General features: G+C 39.6%; 6 protein-coding genes across 7 annotated transcripts in view; 3 read left to right on the forward strand and 3 right to left on the reverse strand.

Annotated features, from left to right (window-relative positions):
• Positions 1 to 37: 37 nt before the first annotated feature.
• On the reverse strand, positions 38 to 1,397 carry LOC136242131 (growth arrest-specific protein 2-like). The gene is made up of 4 exons (XM_066033540.1): positions 573 to 1,397; positions 404 to 517; positions 265 to 355; positions 38 to 174 (listed from the first exon to the last, which is right to left on the reverse strand). The coding sequence occupies exons 1-4, from the start codon at positions 1,203 to 1,205 to the stop codon at positions 146 to 148; spliced, it is 867 nt and encodes a 288-aa protein (XP_065889612.1). The 5' UTR covers positions 1,206 to 1,397; the 3' UTR covers positions 38 to 145.
• Positions 1,236 to 2,253, forward strand: LOC136242130 (aspartate beta-hydroxylase domain-containing protein 2-like). The gene has a single exon (XM_066033539.1). The coding sequence runs from the start codon at positions 1,284 to 1,286 to the stop codon at positions 2,211 to 2,213; it is 930 nt and encodes a 309-aa protein (XP_065889611.1). The 5' UTR covers positions 1,236 to 1,283; the 3' UTR covers positions 2,214 to 2,253.
• On the reverse strand, positions 2,227 to 4,214 carry LOC136242122 (E3 ubiquitin-protein ligase DTX4-like). The gene is made up of 5 exons (XM_066033530.1): positions 3,212 to 4,214; positions 2,936 to 3,159; positions 2,731 to 2,889; positions 2,612 to 2,683; positions 2,227 to 2,563 (listed from the first exon to the last, which is right to left on the reverse strand). Exons 1-5 carry the CDS (start codon positions 4,152 to 4,154, stop codon positions 2,297 to 2,299), a joined length of 1,665 nt encoding a protein of 554 aa, XP_065889602.1. The 5' UTR covers positions 4,155 to 4,214; the 3' UTR covers positions 2,227 to 2,296.
• LOC136242123 (dynein axonemal assembly factor 11-like) lies at positions 4,154 to 10,966 on the forward strand. 2 transcript variants are annotated; one of them, XM_066033532.1, is made up of 15 exons: positions 4,154 to 4,314; positions 4,444 to 4,537; positions 4,588 to 4,661; positions 4,708 to 4,785; positions 4,860 to 4,956; positions 5,524 to 5,650; positions 5,869 to 5,928; positions 6,090 to 6,190; positions 6,256 to 6,357; positions 6,413 to 6,484; positions 6,668 to 6,733; positions 8,173 to 8,242; positions 9,537 to 9,632; positions 9,686 to 9,747; positions 10,694 to 10,966. In XM_066033532.1, exons 1-15 carry the CDS (start codon positions 4,305 to 4,307, stop codon positions 10,896 to 10,898), a joined length of 1,314 nt encoding a protein of 437 aa, XP_065889604.1. In that variant the 5' UTR covers positions 4,154 to 4,304; the 3' UTR covers positions 10,899 to 10,966. The 2 variants fall into 2 exon arrangements, with proteins under 2 accessions (XP_065889604.1, XP_065889603.1); XM_066033531.1 differs by having other exon boundaries at positions 4,182 to 4,314; positions 4,363 to 4,537.
• Positions 10,967 to 11,192: 226 nt separating this feature from the next.
• LOC136242117 (armadillo repeat-containing protein 5-like) lies at positions 11,193 to 17,408 on the reverse strand. Its single transcript, XM_066033524.1, has 5 exons — positions 17,093 to 17,408; positions 17,019 to 17,046; positions 15,156 to 16,965; positions 12,816 to 12,982; positions 11,193 to 12,227 (listed from the first exon to the last, which is right to left on the reverse strand). The coding sequence occupies exons 1-5, from the start codon at positions 17,393 to 17,395 to the stop codon at positions 11,434 to 11,436; spliced, it is 3,102 nt and encodes a 1,033-aa protein (XP_065889596.1). The 5' UTR covers positions 17,396 to 17,408; the 3' UTR covers positions 11,193 to 11,433.
• LOC136242124 (uncharacterized) overlaps positions 17,389 to 18,899 on the forward strand; it is a 34,326-nt gene continuing 32,815 nt past the window's right edge. Inside the window, exon 1 of the mRNA XM_066033533.1 lies at positions 17,389 to 17,731. Within this exon, the coding sequence (XP_065889605.1) occupies positions 17,565 to 17,731 (167 nt within the window). The 5' untranslated portion in view covers positions 17,389 to 17,564. The remainder of the gene's footprint in view (positions 17,732 to 18,899) is intronic.

The raw sequence follows: 18,899 nt of genomic DNA on the forward strand, positions 1-18,899 counted from the left end.
ACCTTTGATTTGTTTCTGAAGGTAAACTATTAATCCGTCAGTTGAACACATAATTATTTGCATACTTATATAAGGTAGGTAATAACATGTTTGTTAGAGAGTTTATGTACAGAAAATAGTACACATCTGTCTCAACTAACTTGCTTTAAAATTCCTTCTGGTCACTTCTCAAAACTGCAAGTAAAGGAAAAACCAACACCTAACAATAGAACCCACACTATCCTGTAAAACTGACAGAGAAACTTCAATATGAATTGAACTTGCCTTTAACCCTACAAGGATCATGTTTTAAGAGAAAATGATCCAGTGTATCCCAGCCTCCACCTACTCTCACCATTATCTTGTCCCTAAGAAACTGCAGAAGAAAAAAAGAATGCTGACTAGCTAGACAACCAAGACTCACTCTGGCAAAAACAATAAACTCTTTACCCTGTCGCTCTAGACGGAATTTTCCTTTTCCATGATGCTCAATAAATATCTGTGGATTGCACTGACACTCCTTGATAACCTTGATCACCTGCAGAATATACAGGAAGTGGCCAGTATTAAATAGTGTCCATCTAACAACTTACACTATCAACAAGGTTGGGAGGTAGTTTTCTCTTCTTTGCTGGTGGAGTCTTAGCATCGGGAACCTTTGGAGGAGGAGGAGGTGTGGCTGGCGCTTTGATGTCCTCATCATTATCAATGGCTATTTCCATCATGGCGAGTTGGGTGCTCTGCATACCAAGCTTAGCTATCCGCCTAGCCACTTCTAGCAGTGTTAATACCACTAGCTTCTCATCCTTGTGCATCACCAAGTCATCTGACTCAAACAATATCGCTTCTCCTATCTTGTATGTCCTGCACCATTTGATGAAGTTTGCTGCATTGTCCCGTGCAAAGAAAGACCCGTGCTCCGCTGATTCCTTGTATTTAATTGCTGTCATGGGCACCGGCTGTTCCAACTTTGGTTGTTCTAGTTTACCTTCTTTCTTCAAGCTCTCCGTGTGCTCTTGTATGGCTCCTACTAGACGGCATAACACCACGCCAGTATCTAACACTGTCATGAAGTTCTCTGCATTAATATTGATCTTAAGTAAATTCGACAACCACTCGGAAAGATCTTCTTTAATTACGGTTAACGATTCAGCAGCCTTTACAGCAAGTCCTTTCTGCAATAACGGTGATACGGCATCCACTTCGTCCTCGGCTTCGTCACACATGTCTTTGTTGACTTGAGGTGCGACAATAAATTATTCAACGAACCGTGCAAATCAATTTCGATTGTGGTATAGTTACGGATGTGGGGTTTCAGCTATTCTGACTTGTCTGTTTGCAGCACGATCTCTGTAATTTTGCCGTGTATGATTTTATCCGTTGCGTTTTGTTGGTTAGTAAAGACAAGGCGTGTTGGCGATGTACGGATATCTTCGTGTCCCAATCCGGATTGTGCTAGGTGCAAGATTATGCGCGAGTTTGAGCGGACTAGATGCGCAATGAAAACCAAACTATCAGATCTGCTCCGTGATCAACCAGAAATGGGCTCATCGCTCACCAGAATCCAACCAATGTTACATCAGTCTAACAATAACAATGTGTGGTGCTTGGATGGTCTAAACCCTCCTCCATGGGTATGCCAGGGTGTGAAGGATCCTGATTTACTAGAATTGCACCAAAAATTAAGTTCACTGTTTCTCAGTAGCAAATTCCCGAAGCTGTTGTTACTAGACTATCATCAAGCTGAACAAAATGTTGACAAATGGAAAGTGAACAATGTGCCAACTGGGAAGTGGAAAGTTTATCACTTAATGGACCAGGGTGTTTGGCAAGGGGACAGAACTAGTTGTTGTCCCAATATTATGCAGTTACTGGGGAAGATAGCATCACAACTGATGGTCAATAATGTTTATGGGAACATATTGTTATCAGTGTTGGAACCAGGAAGTAGTATTGAACCTCATTCTGGGCCATGTAACTACAGACTTCGGTGCCACATTCCCATACTCCCATCTACTGGGTTCTATATTAGGGTGGGCACAGTAGTTCATAGTTGGGAAGAAGGAAAGTTGCTACTATTCAGTGACCACCATGAACATGAAGTCTGGCACAACCAACATGCAGGCAAGGAACCTACTTCACGAGTCGTCCTGATTGTGGATATCTGGCACCCTTCAATTACAAGTGAAGAAAAACTCATACTTAATCAGTTATTTCAAGTTACAGCTATGTAAAGCAGACCAGCCATTGATTTCAAAATGATTAAAATTTTAATTGTAATCAACTGTACAATTTTATAGGTATTGTTCCATTGGGTTCAAAGGTCACTGTCAGAGGAGGTCTCTTCACCTGACGCAGTGTCTCCCTCATCAGCAGAGTCCTCAACACCCTGTATGGATAGTTCCATCAGTACATTGTCCAGGTAATTTGGATCAGGGTAACCATGACCAGAATGATTAGATGTACTCTCTGTCTTGTGGTGTATTTCATTCCACACTAATGTATCTGTAGCACCTGTTGTAACTGATGTGCCTATTGTGAAGGTAAGCTTTCTGTCCCAGGCCTTTCGCAGTAGTTTCAACACCTGCGGATTATGTTGACAATAATTGATACTATTTATATATGGAGCTACCTTTTGTCCACGTGGTGAATCAGGTAAATAGCATGTTCTGGGAAATCCATTAGTTAAATACCTTTTGCCATTCTGCATAATAAAACCTTATAATTATTCAACAGTTACTCTCTCCTTACATGCACTCTGCTATGAAAGTCGTACACTATTTGTATAGTGCCATGACCATCGTGTCCTGGGAGGGAACTTGACACATGCGATACTGTCATTCTGCCAGGGGGCATGTCACCAGTTTTGACACCATATATTTTCTTGCATGTCGGACATTGAAAATTTCCCTATAAATATACTAAAACCTAAAACAAATATTGTAAAATACTTAACCTTTGAAAAATTAGAGTTTTCCACATAGGCAGCCACACAAGGGGTGTGCATGATGTGTCCACACTTTGTCAGCTTGTAGAGTCCACTAACATCATCTGTCGACCCATCTGTGAAACCTGACATTTCTGAAAGTTCTGACATGCAGATGGGACAAGGACCATCGTCTTCCTTCTTCAACTGAGAAACCTTTCTGAGATAAGGCATCTCTGGAGAAAACACCTTGTCTGTTTGGAGAGAACATGAAATTTAAAGTTTTCCTGTAAAATTACAACTTACTGTTGGCTGCTGGTTTTTCAACTTTTGCTTTATAACGCTTTGCAGGTGACTTTGCTGTTCTTCCAGTGGCCTTTGATGGTGGCTTAGATTTTGATTCTTTTGCCTTTGAAGCAGTTGTTGTTTTGCTAGTCCCTTTACGACCTTTGCCATGTGAAGTTGTCACACCAGTTGTAGAACTGGCCACTGTAGCAGTGGGACCTGCAGGAGCTGAATGTGTACCAGTTGACGTTAAACCAAATTGTGATGTGGTACCAAATGTTGTAGTAATACCACTGGGGTGTGGATACACACTTGGCATACTTATAGTATAAATGTTTGGTGTTAAGCTATTGAAGGGTGTACCCAGTGGTGTACCATGAAGAGGAAAAGTAGTAACAGTGCCTAGTGATGCAATTGCTGGAGGTCCTGATACCAAAGGTGATGCTGAACAGCCTAAAGACTCGGTGGCCAGATAGAACTGTAATGGTTTGCTCAATGCAGTCCTACGTATTTTCCTCTGTGTATTGTAGTAGTGTCTAATTTGGTACATTCTATTGAAGTCAATAGTGTAAGGCAGTTGACTGGGCTGTTGTGACAAGTCCACTGAAGGTTGTTTAAGACTATATGCTTCTTCAATCTCTATCATTGCATTGATACTGTATAAGTTATGATGTAGTGATCCATCTTGCCACTCCCAAACTGCATTACACTGTGTTCCGGATATTTGTATAGGACTTCTCCGAATACTCCTAACCATACCAGTGTTCGATCTTGTTTGGGTACAATTCTTCACGTCTAGCTGGTAGGGAGATAGCTCCTTCGAGAGTGTCCCTAAGTGTAGGGTATTTTTGCCATTCTTTCGCGCCTCTTCAATAGCGTGGCTCACTTCAGGATGGTAAGGAGCGTATCCCCCATCGTCTCTTTGCCATTCCCAGATGACTGCATTGAAAGTCGCCACCGCCATACTTACAATTTAAACAAACTGAAAAATTCCCCTTCGAAAGAAAATTCACGTGATATAACACGTGATGCCAGGTCAGCGTGCCAATGCAAGCGGTGGTCTTCTTACTGTAATCGCGACCTGTACATTGCAGTTATCTATTTAAACGACACCATGTCAAGAAGTGAGTTAATGTAGTCCATTATACGGTGTGCTTATCAGCGTTGTTAAGGGATACTTGGCAACGCACGTGATAATGGGCAATGGTGCCTTTTAATTAGAAATTTGCATAACTACTTGCTTGTTTCATCAGTTACAGAAGAGTTAGTGAGAAAACGAGCCGAGCATAACAATTGTGAAATATCCACCCTTGAGGAGATTTCACTACATCAACAAGATATTGAAAGGTTGAAGTACTTGTCATTTTATTAAAACATTTAGCTATGCAATCCTTTAGGATAGAACATCTGGACAAATGGTGTAAGGATTTAAAAATATTGTATTTGCAGAGCAACCTTATTCCAAAAATTGGTGAGTAATACTGTGCAGCAATGGCATTGTACTATAACCCATATAGAGAATGTGTCCAGACTGAAGAAATTGGAATACCTGAATCTTGCTCTGAATAATGTAACAACAATTGAAAATTTGCAAGGTTTGTTTTGAGGATATGAACCACCTTACATTGCCCCTCCAGACCTCTATATTTGAAGTGTTCTATTCATTTAGGCTGCGAGCGGTTGCAGAAATTGGATCTCACTGTTAATTTTGTTGGTGACTTGTTGAGTATTGAATCCCTCCAATCAAACTTACACTTACAGGAAATGTAAGTAATTTGGGTGGGAGTTTGGCTGGTTCAAAGTGTTGTGACTTTTAACGCACGTGTAGGAATTGTGTATGCTAGTAACAGTTCCTGAAACCAACTTAGAAATACTGAAATGTCTTATAATTATATTGTTCCTGATTTAGGGCACACGGTGAGATGCTCATGTGATCCAAGAGGCACTAAAAATCTCCAGTAACAAACTCATGTGGTGTGCATACTTAAAAGAGAACTGACTAAATATCCTATGTCACATTGACCACATCAGATTAAAAGTGATCAATGGCATAGAGTATAAAATGGGAGGGTATGAAAAGCAACTCCCCAGCTCATTGTTTGTTGAACATTGGTGATGGGTCCCTTGACATATTATTTTAAATGGCTTCCCCACACTTTGCTGATACACATGACCTTATACTCACTGTTTTCTTGCTCAAATTTTACCTTAACCCACTACCTGTAGTGGGGAATATCAGGACATCTATTTAACCTGGTGTACTATGTTTGGTCTAATGTCCTATTTATATTTGTGTGTGTGTGTGTGTGTCATTTTTAATGGATTATTGGTAGGTTTTTGACAGGAAATCCATGTACAGATTATGATGGTTACAGAGAATTTGTCATAGCAACACTCCCTCAGCTGCAGTGGTTGGATGGCAAGGAGATTAGCAAATCAGAAAGGATCATTGCTATCCAGGCAAGCGCCTATCTAGTTAGTAAAAGTAGAATAAAAATCTGCCCTCCTGCACTGCTATTTTGAGACTATTTGAGTATAAGAGTATGATAATCTAATAATTAAGTTTATGTGACTTTATTGTTATATTTTGGCACATTTTACTAAGGTTTGCAGATAGTAACATCTCCACAAATTTTGTCTCTTGAGATCTACACTGTATGTTATTTGACTTCTTTTAGAAACTGCCACACTTAAGAGAGAAGATACTGGAACAACAAACAGCTTATGAAGTGAAACGGGTATGTACACACATTATTGTTGATCTAAGAGTGGACACTTTATTTTGTGTACAGTTGTTTTTTTTTTTTGCCAGCTAGCATTTTGCACTTATTACAGTACTTGTAGTTGATAGAGGGCTTAAGAATGACTATGTACCACTACATGTTAATCCTTTATACAGGCTTTGGAGAGAGAGATGGAAGAAGAGAAAGCTAGAAGAAGAGCTGAAAAGCAACCTGGATTTGATGGCAGGTGGTACACTGATGTCAATGCACACACAAGGTTTGTTACACTTCACCATGTTATATTGTCACCATACACTGTACATGTGTCTGTATCTCCTATAGTATTGATGATGATGAGGTGACTGGTTACACTCCAGAGTCACGTATAAGCACACACCGCCACATTGCTGAGAAGAGAAGTGAAACAGGACAGAAGAGGACTGAGTAAGCTAGCTTCTGCATGTGAGAATTGTCACCTTGCTAGTGGGCACATCTGTAGACCACAGCAAAAGAAGAAAGAAAGATTACTTGTAACAGAAGATGGAAGAATTCTAAATATAAATGAAGGAAAGTAAGTTCTTGTATTGTTTGCAGTCCCCTGTACAGGATATATATGCACCAATATCTTGTACTATATAAATAGGTTAACAATTTCCTCGAGCAAAAATACACCAGTACTTATTATGTGTTCTATTAGAATATTTGATGATCCTTTTGTGTAGTGCATGTGCTTAGTGCTGTTAATCTGTTCCAGGTATGACTTTAGTTTGAAAGACAGTAATGATGACAATCAGTTTGAGCTTGACCTGGAGTGCCCAAGGTTGGCCCATGTATAATGTATAATGACATGACTTTGCTGTGTTCAGAACTACATAATCTTTTGCTTATAAGTGACAGAGAGAATTAGTAGTATTAGTAGTTGTAATATTCACTAAACTAATGGCACAGAGAGAGAGGGGAGAAGCAAAGCCTTCAGCTGCTGTGCTAGCATGGTCACACCTATCCAGTGGATCAGCACTGGGACACCTGTGCACTACTCAGGTACTATGATTCAGCGTGGGTAAAATACTCCGCAGGAGGCTGTGCTGTGTCTCACAATTGAACCTTCACCCACTATGTGAGACATGGACAGGTAGCATCTGCTTCCCCTGTGTACTGGTAATTGAAAGGTTCCCCCAGTTATGCCAAATCATTGAGCAAGAAACTACATTGCTTCATCTAGATGTTTAAATGTCAACAGGGGGACCCCCCTCCCCCCCACACACACACACACACGTGCATACAACATGTACATGTATACTGTACGTACCATATATAAATCATACAGTATATAGTACTGTATGTTAGGGATCATTGAGATGTTGCTTCAGCCCGACATGTGCCTTTTGGTATGCAGCAGTAGCATACAATGCATACTTTATGGACTTATAACCTTTGTCCTCCTTTGTTATTTATGTTCGCTAACGACCCAAGGTGTTATTTGCATTTACTGTATGCATGGCTTTCATGTGGCCTCACCTGTGGCTTTGCTGACTAGCTACTGGGGATTTCAATTTCGTTTGAAAATAATCAGTTTGTGTTTAGTAATGTAATGTAGTTGTTAAACTTGTTGACATCATCACACAAACAGCATGATTTTCAAATGAAACTGAAATTACCAGTATTGTGGTTATTGTCTGTATTTTCCATAGTGATCAGATTAATTGCAGAGACACTTCTTGTACTGTGCAGAGACACTTCTTGTATTCATAATTGTTCTTCATTTAGACTAAACATAGCTGAAAATGAAGCGCAATGACCACTTTACTGCTCAGTGATTGATCGTTGGGGTGCACGTTCACATGGAAAATTAATTTTATTGCATTTCTAGCACTATTCTTTCTTATGATGTAGTATGTGTGGGTTCACCAGTCCATAATTATATTACAGGAATTTTTTTAGGAATTAGGACAAGGGGGTTGCTTATACTTGGTACACAAATCTCTAATTCAGTTTGGCTAGTGAAGTAGGAATTAATTTTTTTTTTTTATTAGCTAGTGGTTCTGAAAAAACAAAGCTTATAATACCACACATTACAATATAGTAAATCTACGGAAATGTCCTATAGTGTATATCTGCAAGTGTATAGGCAACCTACTTTTATATCTGTGAACTTGGAATTCCTTGCACTTGTATATATATTATAGAGGGAAACCTCCACATTACCTACTGTAATGTACTTCCTTATGAGACATGTATTTATTATGTACAATGCTGTAGGTTCATGGATACTTCACTGATTGACTGTGTTGTAGAGCCAACTCATGTCAGGGTGAAGTTAAAGGGAAAGGTGAGAATGTATGTAATAGTTATACCATGGCTGCGAGGGATTTTGCTGACATATACACCCGCAGCCCTCGGGCCTGCGCGAGGGATTTTGCTGACATATACACCCGCAGCCCTCAGGCCTGCGCGAGGGATTTTGCTGATATATACACCCAAAGCCCGAGGGCTGCAGGTGTATATGTCAGCAAAATCCCAAGCAGCCATGGTACAAGTGATATATATCACTTGGGGCGCACTCACCTAATAGGTGAAAGAACTAACGAGAACTCATCCCATTTGTTTTATACAGTAGCATCTGAAGATCGATTGTGGTTTTAATAGTGTGGGCTAATAGCCATCAAAACGTTGTCCATACGTTAAAACGTCATTAATACGTTACTATGCTTCAACACACACTGTTAGAAAACTTGCGATTGTGGGATGGAGTTTATATTGTTATCATTTTTGTACTAAGTTAAGCCAACTAACTTCGTTATTGGGACAGTAAGTAAGTTAAGTACTTAGTACTGTAAGTTACTAACCTATTTCAATGTAGCAGTAGTAGCTTTGCTGTTTCATGGTCTGTTCAAAGGCTGATACGCGGTGGGTAGAAATATGCATCCACCATCGCCCAAACAATTATTTTGTGTCTTCATTATCCTTTAGTAACAACCAACTACTCTATCTTAGCCTATGTACTAAGCTTAGCAACCTCTACAAAACCGAGTCCCACAATACAAAGCTCTATGTCGCTCAATATAACGAGTCAAAGCGCATCGATTCTTTGAACTGGCTGGGTATCAGTCATTGGCAAACCGCTTTCCCATGAGCTAGTTAAACACTGAGCGGCGCCTTTGAACGCCCACGCTAAAGTGGTATATATTAGAAATGATACCAGATAAGTGATGTTCGACTGTAGACAACACAGTGTTCATCACACGGGAGGAAAATGCGTTGATAACTCTTACTGATGAGAATGTTAGAGCATAAGACCACATAACTTATTGGCTTATCATCCACGAATAGCAATGCAGGAAAACAGATTAAAATTTTATTTTTTACACTAACTACGTAGTGGAATTACATAGCTCACCTAACCCGGAATGCAATTTTTAAAATCTATCAGCTGCATGCAACCAGAAGTAATAAGTTTATTGATGCAACAACAATGAGAATGTAAATATTGCATTTATGTGGCCTAAAGTATCACTATTTTCTAATTTCCGAGTAATCCAGTTTTCTGCAGCAAATACTATTGCAAGATTTCTTCTGTAGTAGTAGTATACTCCTGTCTATTCTTTCAATGTGCATATGTGCAGATATTTCAGCTGGTACTACCAGAAGAGGTCTCACCTGACAGCAGTTCAGTGAAACGATCACAGACCACTGGCCACTTGCTGATCACCATGCCTAAGGTGGGTGAGGCTTATAATGGTTGGGCTCACCAGACATGTTGCTTGTTATGCAGGTACGAGAGGTTCTTAAACCAGCCAAGGTGGTTAACAAAAGGCTGCCAATGCAAGAAACCAGGTACACACTATTGAATCTGTTTTTGTATTATCAACTCAATGATGTCATGGTATAGATTAATAAAAGCATATCAAACGGTGGTTTATTTACTGTAGGTACTCATACTCTAGGTGCTAGTTATGGACTAGTGGTCTGAAATATGTCTAAGTGTTTGGGCTTTATTCTGTCTGCAATCAGCTATACTGTAGTGTAGTAAGTATGTAGTACTGTTTAAAGGGATCCCCCCAAAAATGATGTGTGCTGCCTAAAATGACACCTTTAAAAATCATCCAAGGAAACACAGGCAGCCAGATCTACAGGTAGGGTTTTTAAAAAATCACTGTAGCTCAAATTTTAGTCTGCCTGCCTGACCACAGTCACAAGGCTGGAGGCCAAACAAAGCTGTGTACAGCCACCATTTTACACCACAATAACAAAACTCACCAGTGGGATGTACCTTTTGGGGTTTCAATGAGTGTGCCTTCTGCAACTTATCTTCAATCAGGCTTGTCTTCATTCTTCTTCATGCAATGAAACCATAATGAGGGGTAATTTCAATACCACAGCTATTAACATGATCTTGGTTGATTAATAATGATCAAGCACCAAGACCACGCCTCTCAAAAATCAGTTTACTCAATCACCCTGTTATTATTGGTCTAGCTGTGTTCATAATGCTGGTATATGAAAATGTGACATACCCTGGTAGGTGTAAGGCCGACTCGAGATACTAGTATATTAATTTAAAACGTAGGGATCCAAGTGATAAAAAGTAGTGAAACAAGAGGGTATTACAGCATAGCTTGGTTGGAAAATCCCTACTTTGGCACTGAACAAATCATTGCTATAACATGCCGATGTTGGGATTTTCCCACCGAGCTATGCTGTAATACTGTCATTCATCTCTTGTTTCAACTTTTTATCACTTGGATCCCTACTTCATTTTAAAATTTTAATAATCATGCAGGGATGTAGATGAAGTTAAGATGAACTACTTAGAAGTTGATCCCTCCCTGGCAGCAAAGAAGCCAGACATTTACAATGTGGTCAACTCCAACTCATCCAGTAACAAGACACACAATGGTTCAACATCACAGTCCTCGGAACAATGTAGCACTAACAGTAGCAATGACACCTTTGTTGACAATCCTGAAGTGCCACCACTAATCTAGCACTACATGTTTATGTACATCTTGTCCACGAATCACTTATTTTGTATATAATTCTGGTATTTGCTATATTTCTTTCAATTTTTCTTCTCAAATACTCGACCTTTGCTAAGCAACAATTAGAACTGCTGGGTAAGATAATAGCAGTTGGTGGGAACAGTTTAGTTTGTCTAATTAGGTCTGCATTGATAGTCAAATAAAGTATATATGCAAATCTCCCTCCTGTAATTCCCACCCTGTTATCATTAGAAGATGAAGTGCCAATGGCACCAGCCTCATCACTGTGTTTAAAAAAGGTTTTGCTGTATCAAAACTACTATTCAAACTGGCATTGTGACTGAACATACGTTAACCAGTAAATAACACCAATAAAACAGTTTACTTCCACAAGCAACATACACAAAGTAGTTCCACTGACAATCCAACAATGAACACACACATTTTATAGTATACAAAGCTGCAGGAAATGCTATAAACAATCTATTTTCTTCATGTATAAACTGTTTGGGGCTCTTTAAAAATTTAAAAGTCTTGTGCATCACCTTCTAATGGCATTAATAATGCTACTCTTCATCAAATAGATTGCAGCATGACCTGATGGGCCAGCTAATATTTCAGCAAACAGTTTAGAACACAAAGACGGCTTACCCAGCCGCAGCAAGATATAATCAAGTATCAACGGAGGCATGATTTTGGCTTCATGCATTTGACAGTAAGCAAACAGGCTTGGCAGGTCAATGTCACTACTGTCCAAAGGAAGGCACTCACAAATTCTCTCCTCACATTCAATACAAAGATTAGTTAACAAGAATTGATTGGCACAAGCAAGTGTCTCTAAGCATTGCCTGGCTTCTTTATAACATTTCTTCTCTGTTCCTTCTTCCTGTTTGCTGGGAAAAATGCATGATAAAAGATTGTCATGTTCTAAAGGACTACTAGGAATGTTATCCATCTTTAATGAAGAACAATTGTTGACTGTACTGTTGTTATTAGTGTCAAACCAAATGCAGTCCAGGAAAGTATCTGACTCTTGATTTAGTTGTTTACAAAGTTGACAGCAGCCGTACAAGTGGTGTAAAATGGCAAGGAAGGCATGAGGAGACACACCCTTAAGAACAATCCTTTGTGACTTGGACTCGGCAAAGCTGCCCCCTAACATGGCAGCAAACACATCAGAGAGTTTTGCAAGTAGTTCCCTGTGTGCTGAGAATTTGTAACCACCTCTATTAGCTCCACTTGGGTACACAAGGATCTCTACATCAAAGGGATTTCCTGAATTAGACACATACTGGCATTCTGAACTCTCCGTAAGGTTAACATTAGCACTTTTACCTGTAATACAATTATTACATCATTGCAAACATGTACAGTAACATCAAAAAATACAACAAACAGCCTTGGCGATCAAGTGGCAACATCAACTCCAAATTTTTTAATAATATTATATGCATCTTTACACTTTATTTACATAGTCCAAATTGCACTGTAGACAGGAATTATCATTGTCTACAGTAGAAGCAGTACTCCTCTTTCCGTTTACAGAGGATCAATCTTTGCCCTTCTCAGCTGTGCATGTTACAGCACATTGTTCTTTAATGTTGACATATATACATGTCAGCACATACTGACACCAAAAGTAGACATGTAGGAGCCCTAGGTGCAGAAGTCCACAAGTGTTGCATGGTTGCAAATTTGAGTCTTGTGTGCTTATTATGGGCTAGCATACATACATGGCACTGGAACATGCAACTGGCATGCATGTGTTTAGATATTAGACACAACTGTTGTTTAAGTGCAAGCATCATAGGACATGGATGTTATAGCGAGGGGCATATGCATGTACTCTTGATTTAAAATGCACTTATGAAGATCTTCAAGTCCACTTAAAAGTTACATACCACACAGTGATTTTGAACTCACTGTAGCTGTGTTGCAATGATGACTGACTCCTGACTGACTGTAGCAGGAAGACAAGTGATGATATGGCGGTCTGTTGGACTATGTTATCATCTGAATTAGAAACCAAATCAATCAAAATGTCCAATCCATCATAGTCCAGCATTAGTCTGCGTACTATCTGTACAGAACTAACAAAAACAGTGATGGGAATACAACTTCTAAACTGCAACCTTTAAATGGTTATATTATATGAGGTAAAATTAATGGTAGAGGGAAAGGGTAGATTATATATTACATTATGGTTAATTCATTAATCCTAACACCCCTGCAAATGCACATATCAGATGTGAACTTTACTTTGGGTGGGAAACATAAGACTGCCACACCTATAACATGTTCCAGTACAAAACAGGTCAGTGGAATGATATGAAATGATTCTGTAATGTGTACCATTAACATCATGAACATATGTGACCCAGTCTGAGAAAGCCGGGCTTATCGCCTCTTTAAAAGTATCGAGAAACGCCGGTTTTAAGTATTTAGTGTGTTGTAGCTCGCCAATGGTTGAAGCTATGTGTACCAAATTTTCACACGTTTTACACCAATTCTTTACCTTCCACAGTATCCACTATGCAAGTAGCCAACAACTAAGTTTCCCGGCATTTTAGATAGTTTTTTAACCGAGGTTGACTGTATCAGGCGAGCTGCAAAATGGGTGGGAGGTGGGGGGGGGGGGGGGGGCTGGAAGGCGGGTAAGATGGTGTTCAAAAATTGAAAAGAAAGGCGTAGGGATGAATTGGGCCAAGTTTTGGGCTATTGAGGTCTCAAAATTGGCTAAAATGAAAGGAAATTCACAGCAGATGTACTTATTCAACACCACAGAGCTGTAGAACCACATACAGTCATCCCCAGGCTGATCAGAGCTCCATTAAGGCCCCACACCGCATGTACGGATCGCCACTGGGCTTGGGGAAAAGCAGCCAGCAAAACCAGACCACTCAAGTCTAGCTGATTTTGATTGTGGAATTAGATAGTGTATTCATGTAGCTTTGTGTCCTGGGTGAAAAATCGAATCTGCTGATATGGGTGATAAGACTGGTTTTCTCAGACTGGATCACATATAAGCTTGCACATACTCTCCTGAAAACGTTTAGTGACTTCTCAGGAGCACAACATTATGTACACAATGATAACTGGAGTATATGATCCACACAAAACAGCCAAGCTGCAAAAAAAAGGGTGCGACCTTCAATAGCCTGGGTGAAAAAAGTCAAAGATGGCAGCCAAGAAATACAGTAGCTGCGATGATATAAATTTTAAAAACGGCTGTTTTTTCCACAGCTTGGCTGTTTTTTTTTGTGTGTGGATTTCATTTCTTTGTGTACCCTATATGGCCCCGAGCTGGCTTTGGAGTTTGTTTTTACCCACACTTATCTACAGACACAATGATGATGATTGTATATATTAATATTATTGTAGTACTCTAATACAGCACACTTTTTTGACAGAATGCACATAGAATTTTCTAGACAATTTCCATTGGTAGATCCATGAAATCATAAACCTTTACTACTAAATAGATTTTAGCTAGAAATTTCATTTATAAAGTAGTGAGGTGAACAGCCATGATAGCAGTGGCGCAGGGGTTCAGCATGGAGGTCCATGATTCAAATTCTAGTAAGTTTCTGTCATGCACTTTTTTACCTCATGGTGACTGCGCCCACGATTTACTTTGCTTTGTAACTCTGTAGCTGATACTTATTTGTTTTTCTAAAGGCACTGTTATGATGGCTACCCTATGTACACACCAAATTTCAAGTTATTCCCACCCTGTAACTGTGACAAAAATTCAATTTTTAAAATGCGAATAAACATTTATAGCACTGTAAATATTTATCAGATTCCTTGCAAACTTAGTACACAAATTCAACTTTATACATACTTTGTCTGTACCAAATTTCAAGGTAATCGAATTATGCATTGCATGTTATAAGTGTCTAGGTCCAAGTAGACCACTTACAAAAAAAATTGAAACTTTGGCTGCCCATACATCTCATGATGGCTGGAGAAAGTTTAATCAAATTTGCTGTGCGGCCTACCCTCCCTGGCAGACAGCTATAATGCAAAAATGGTGTGCTTTGGAGAAGGGACCATAGAACTATGCAGGCATGTAAATCATGTTTTCTTTCTTCCTGTCAATACACACACTGTGATATGCACTGGCTTTCTTGGCCACATGACACATTAGCATGTGTTTTGGTCTTGATCTATGCTCTTGCTAACAGTACTATTACATCTACAGAACACCACAGTGCTAATATACTGACTTTGTATTATAAACACTGTACTGATTTCACTTACTGGCACATGAAAGGAATAGCAGACACACAAGCTTCCTTCTCTCTACACCCTCCCCTTAGTAGTATACTGGAGAGCACGCCAGTGCCATATGGAGACTCTGCCACCTTGTTAAGCGTTAATAACAAGTCAGCCCCTCTGTATTGAAGTGAAGTGGAATAGTCGACAAACACCTGATCTTGTTGTTCTTGCTGGGGTGGGGCATTAACAAGTTTTATGAGGTAAAACAGAAACACTTTTGGTTCAGAAACATTTCTTTCGTCAGATTCTAATGATATATACTGCAGATTTTCTGAACAGTTTTGTAAAACATTTTTTTCTTCAGACCATGGAAACGTGCACATATCCCTCCAAATGACAGAAGGAGCAGAGGCAAATATGGCCTTCTCAAAACATTTTGGGTTCTTCAGCACACGGTGCAGAATCTTTAAACAGTATGAGCTTCCAGGTGAGGATGTACAGAGGTGTTTAAGAATTGGCATGATTGTTTCAGATGATGCAAGAAATTCTTGACACTGTGATATAAGTGATATCCGAGATAACAATAAGCTGACCTGATAAGAGGATGAGTAATTGTAGCAGCCAGTTGGTGAATGTAACAAAGGACTCTTGTATGCCTGAGGGGATGACAAAATCGATTCCACAAAGTTTGGTGGAGTATGAATGGTGTTATTTATGATATCAATATGTAATGGTTGCTTTTTTTTCTTTGATGATGGCATTGACGATGATGAAGAGTTTATATTCAAATCATCAGATAAAAATGACGCAGCAAGTTTTTCACTCTCCTCAGTTTTAGCATGTGATGTAGATGATTCTGAGCCTAGTGAATTCTGAGCTTTGTAACTCAGTATGGCAAGGTTGGAAGGGAAAGTACTAATCTGGTCTTTTGACAGATCATCTTGTAGAGATGCCGGAGTAGACGAACGGCTTGCAGGAGATGATGGAGAGCCCAGTGTTAAACTGTATGGATCATCAACACTCATCTCATTTTCACTGCTGTGCACACTACTCTTGTCACTTGTATCAGCAGTGTCTGCAGTGCTTAAACAATTAACAAGAGTTTTATGCAGATCTAGTCTCTCCACCATGTACCTGATAGTTGTTTCATCAAAATAATAATGAGTTATAGCTGATAAAATGTTAGTACGCAGCTGCACATATTCACAGTCACTCAACTTTGCGATCAAAAGTTCAAGACCACCAAAATCCTTCATCTTCTGTCTACCAATCACATCATTACATGAAGTACAAAGTATTATCAGCATCCGAGGTAAAAAGCTATTGTATTGAGGGTCACTAGACATCTTTATCAATGCTTCAATTGCTCCAGAAGTTCCCACATCCCCCCTGCACTCTGGCATACCCACACATACAGAAATAATGCTTAGAGATGGCTTAAAACATTTTGACTGTTCAGTCATCAGCTTTACAACTGTAAGCATTCCACCATTGGTACACAATTCAGTGGCAAATTCTGGTTCTCTACTAGATAAGAATGATTCAGTAGCCATGAGAGCTGCTGTAGTAACCTTAACATCTTCTGACTTTAGACACTGAAGTAAAGCATTAAACCCCTCATTGTCATAAATAACTTTTCTACAATTCTTATGCATCGATAAAATGTTGAGAGCTCGAATGATGCTCTGTTTGCAGTCAACATCTTCACATATTGTAAGGCCTTTAGCAAGTTCTGGCAGTACTTGGGATTCTTGCAATGCCAAGACATTTTCTGGGTCCTTAGCAATATTCCCAATCAAGCGAGCAAGACAGTTAAAAATTTTAGTTGAAGTTGTGTTTTTTAGTAGAGTTGCTGTAAAAGGTGGTTTTAAAGAAAGCAGTCTAAAGTACAATATGCGTTCTTACCAAACCAGATCAAATCATCTGAAGCAACCTACATGGTACAAGTGAAGGATACAAACCATGCATTCCACACTGACCTTGGTTCTGGCATCCTTGCTAAGTGCACACACATTGGCAAGACATCCAATAGCTGTTCCCAATATGCTATCTTTAATACGCCCACACAACTTCGTGACATTAACTAATTCCTGTAATCCTCCGAGTTCCACAAATTCGTTAGCACCATTGCTAGTCCTGAGCAACTTATTTTTTAAGTCCAATATTATTACCTTTAACTTGCCGGTACATTCACTAGTCTTGTTAGCGCTCAGTGAATTCCCAAGCTCTTCGATAGCTTCTTTTATTGTGGCTGGGCGGCGCCCACGTGATACGTCGGCCATATTGCAGTCGATGCAAAGTTCACGTGAGTACGAAATGCCACAGGGTTTTTTGGTGTAGCTCGTGGTAAACTGTTCTCGACACTGTTTGGACAAGAAGTGACCGACGAGGACGTTTGAGCACATTGGACTGTAGAAACATAGTACCAGTCTACTGCATTTTCGACGGGGCATGGCTACTTTGCAGCTGGAAAAAGGTGGTCCAGATTTAGAGGAAGAAAGAGCGTCGACTCCATTGTCCTTGACATGCAAAGAGGATTATGCAAATGCGACGGACTGTTTGTCTGAAGGAAGGTCGACGTCAGTCAATGCTGCGGTTGATGGAGATTTGCTTGTGAGGTGGGCCTATATATTCCCCGGCCACGTAGCCACTTGTGGTAAACTCTTAAATAAACTAAACCGCATAACACCTTCCCACTTCCGAATAGTGCGCAAGCCGTGTACGAGAGCGTAAGCCGTTTCACCAATACTTTTGGCATATTATAGAGGGTAGGTATGTGAAAGTGAGAAGTGGTGATATGTTTGGTGCTGTGTGAGAAAGCGGGATAGCTACCAACTTGGATGCGGAAACTCGGAAATTCATATTCTTTGCTCCTTGCAGCTTTTGCGGTTGTGCATACTTGAGTCAGATTATATATATATATTATATGCTTGAGCATTATTTTATGCAGTGCTAGCATAAGTTATAACAAAAGTGAGTACACTAATTGTATGTAGGTATAAAAACAGTATTACAAAAATGGTTTTAAATGAATCCTTTTGTAATATCCTCCATTTAGCTTGATACGCTGTTACCATGGTGCTAAGGTAACATGTTGAAAGCTAATCTGTTGTAGCTCTATGTGCATGTTGATTTTAGCTGCATGTAAGTATGTTATATATCCTTAAAGTGATACAGTAATGTGCATTGTACTAGAGATCCCGTACATCAGACATTATGACTTGTTCTCATAACTACTAGGATTGTGTGAAGTGTTGAGTATTAAATAAAATGCCTGTCTGTGTAGTTAACTACACCTTTGTTCATACAAACTTACAAATTACATGTTTTTTACACGTACACACATTAGGACATATATAGTATACTGTATACACAACATGTATACACTCATGCACTGACCAGTCATCTTCTGTGTACAAACTTGTGTATCTGATCAAGTACATAGAAGCCTGTATGTCTTAAGTCCCAGAGAGACTGAATTGTTACTAATCTGTGTGTGTGTAAGGCCATGCCATGTATTGTGAATATGAGTATACAAAGCTGATGAAATATGTTTAATGATGGCTCGTTTTAAGACTGGGCCCATGCAGTGTTAGAGTATGTTAGAAGAGTTAGGAATTCAGTGGGCCTGTAAGGTAGCACATTAAACCCCCACTGGCTCACCTAAAATCAGAACGTGTGCTACACTGTAATTTGCACTGACATCATCCCATTCCAATCACCATTATCATACTGATCTCACGCTGGTACTTCCTGGTGATCACATCCCTAATTTGCAATCCTACC

Source organism: Dysidea avara, chromosome 13 (genome assembly GCF_963678975.1).
Source record: "Dysidea avara chromosome 13, odDysAvar1.4, whole genome shotgun sequence".
In the NCBI taxonomy this organism is placed as follows: domain Eukaryota; kingdom Metazoa; phylum Porifera; class Demospongiae; order Dictyoceratida; family Dysideidae; genus Dysidea; species Dysidea avara.

What these genes read in the sequence shown, in the direction of transcription:
- LOC136242131 (XM_066033540.1), bottom strand. Translation starts at nt 1,205, where the DNA reads ATGTGTGACGAAGCCGAGGACGAAGTGGATGCCGTATCACCGTTATTG. An exon ending in CTCCCAACCTTGTTGATAGT is followed by an intron (nt 518 to 572) that starts GTAAGTTGTTAG and finishes TATATTCTGCAG; the next exon opens with GTGATCAAGGTTATCAAGGA. An exon ending in TGATCCTTGTAGGGTTAAAG is followed by an intron (nt 175 to 264) that starts GCAAGTTCAATT and finishes CTTTACTTGCAG; the next exon opens with TTTTGAGAAGTGACCAGAAG.
- LOC136242117 (XM_066033524.1), bottom strand. Translation starts at nt 17,395, where the DNA reads ATGGCCGACGTATCACGTGGGCGCCGCCCAGCCACAATAAAAGAAGCT. An exon ending in AGATGATTTGATCTGGTTTG is followed by an intron (nt 16,966 to 17,018) that starts GTAAGAACGCAT and finishes CACCTTTTACAG; the next exon opens with CAACTCTACTAAAAAACACA. An exon ending in GCTATTCCTTTCATGTGCCA is followed by an intron (nt 12,983 to 15,155) that starts GTAAGTGAAATC and finishes TGTTTTTGTTAG; the next exon opens with TTCTGTACAGATAGTACGCA.
- LOC136242130 (XM_066033539.1), top strand. Translation starts at nt 1,284, where the DNA reads ATGTGGGGTTTCAGCTATTCTGACTTGTCTGTTTGCAGCACGATCTCT.
- LOC136242123 (XM_066033531.1), top strand. An exon ending in AACAATTGAAAATTTGCAAG is followed by an intron (nt 4,786 to 4,859) that starts GTTTGTTTTGAG and finishes CTATTCATTTAG; the next exon opens with GCTGCGAGCGGTTGCAGAAA. An exon ending in AAAGGATCATTGCTATCCAG is followed by an intron (nt 5,651 to 5,868) that starts GCAAGCGCCTAT and finishes GACTTCTTTTAG; the next exon opens with AAACTGCCACACTTAAGAGA.
- LOC136242122 (XM_066033530.1), bottom strand. Translation starts at nt 4,154, where the DNA reads ATGGCGGTGGCGACTTTCAATGCAGTCATCTGGGAATGGCAAAGAGAC. An exon ending in TGAAAAACCAGCAGCCAACA is followed by an intron (nt 3,160 to 3,211) that starts GTAAGTTGTAAT and finishes CTCTCCAAACAG; the next exon opens with ACAAGGTGTTTTCTCCAGAG. An exon ending in ATTCACCACGTGGACAAAAG is followed by an intron (nt 2,564 to 2,611) that starts GTAGCTCCATAT and finishes CATAATCCGCAG; the next exon opens with GTGTTGAAACTACTGCGAAA.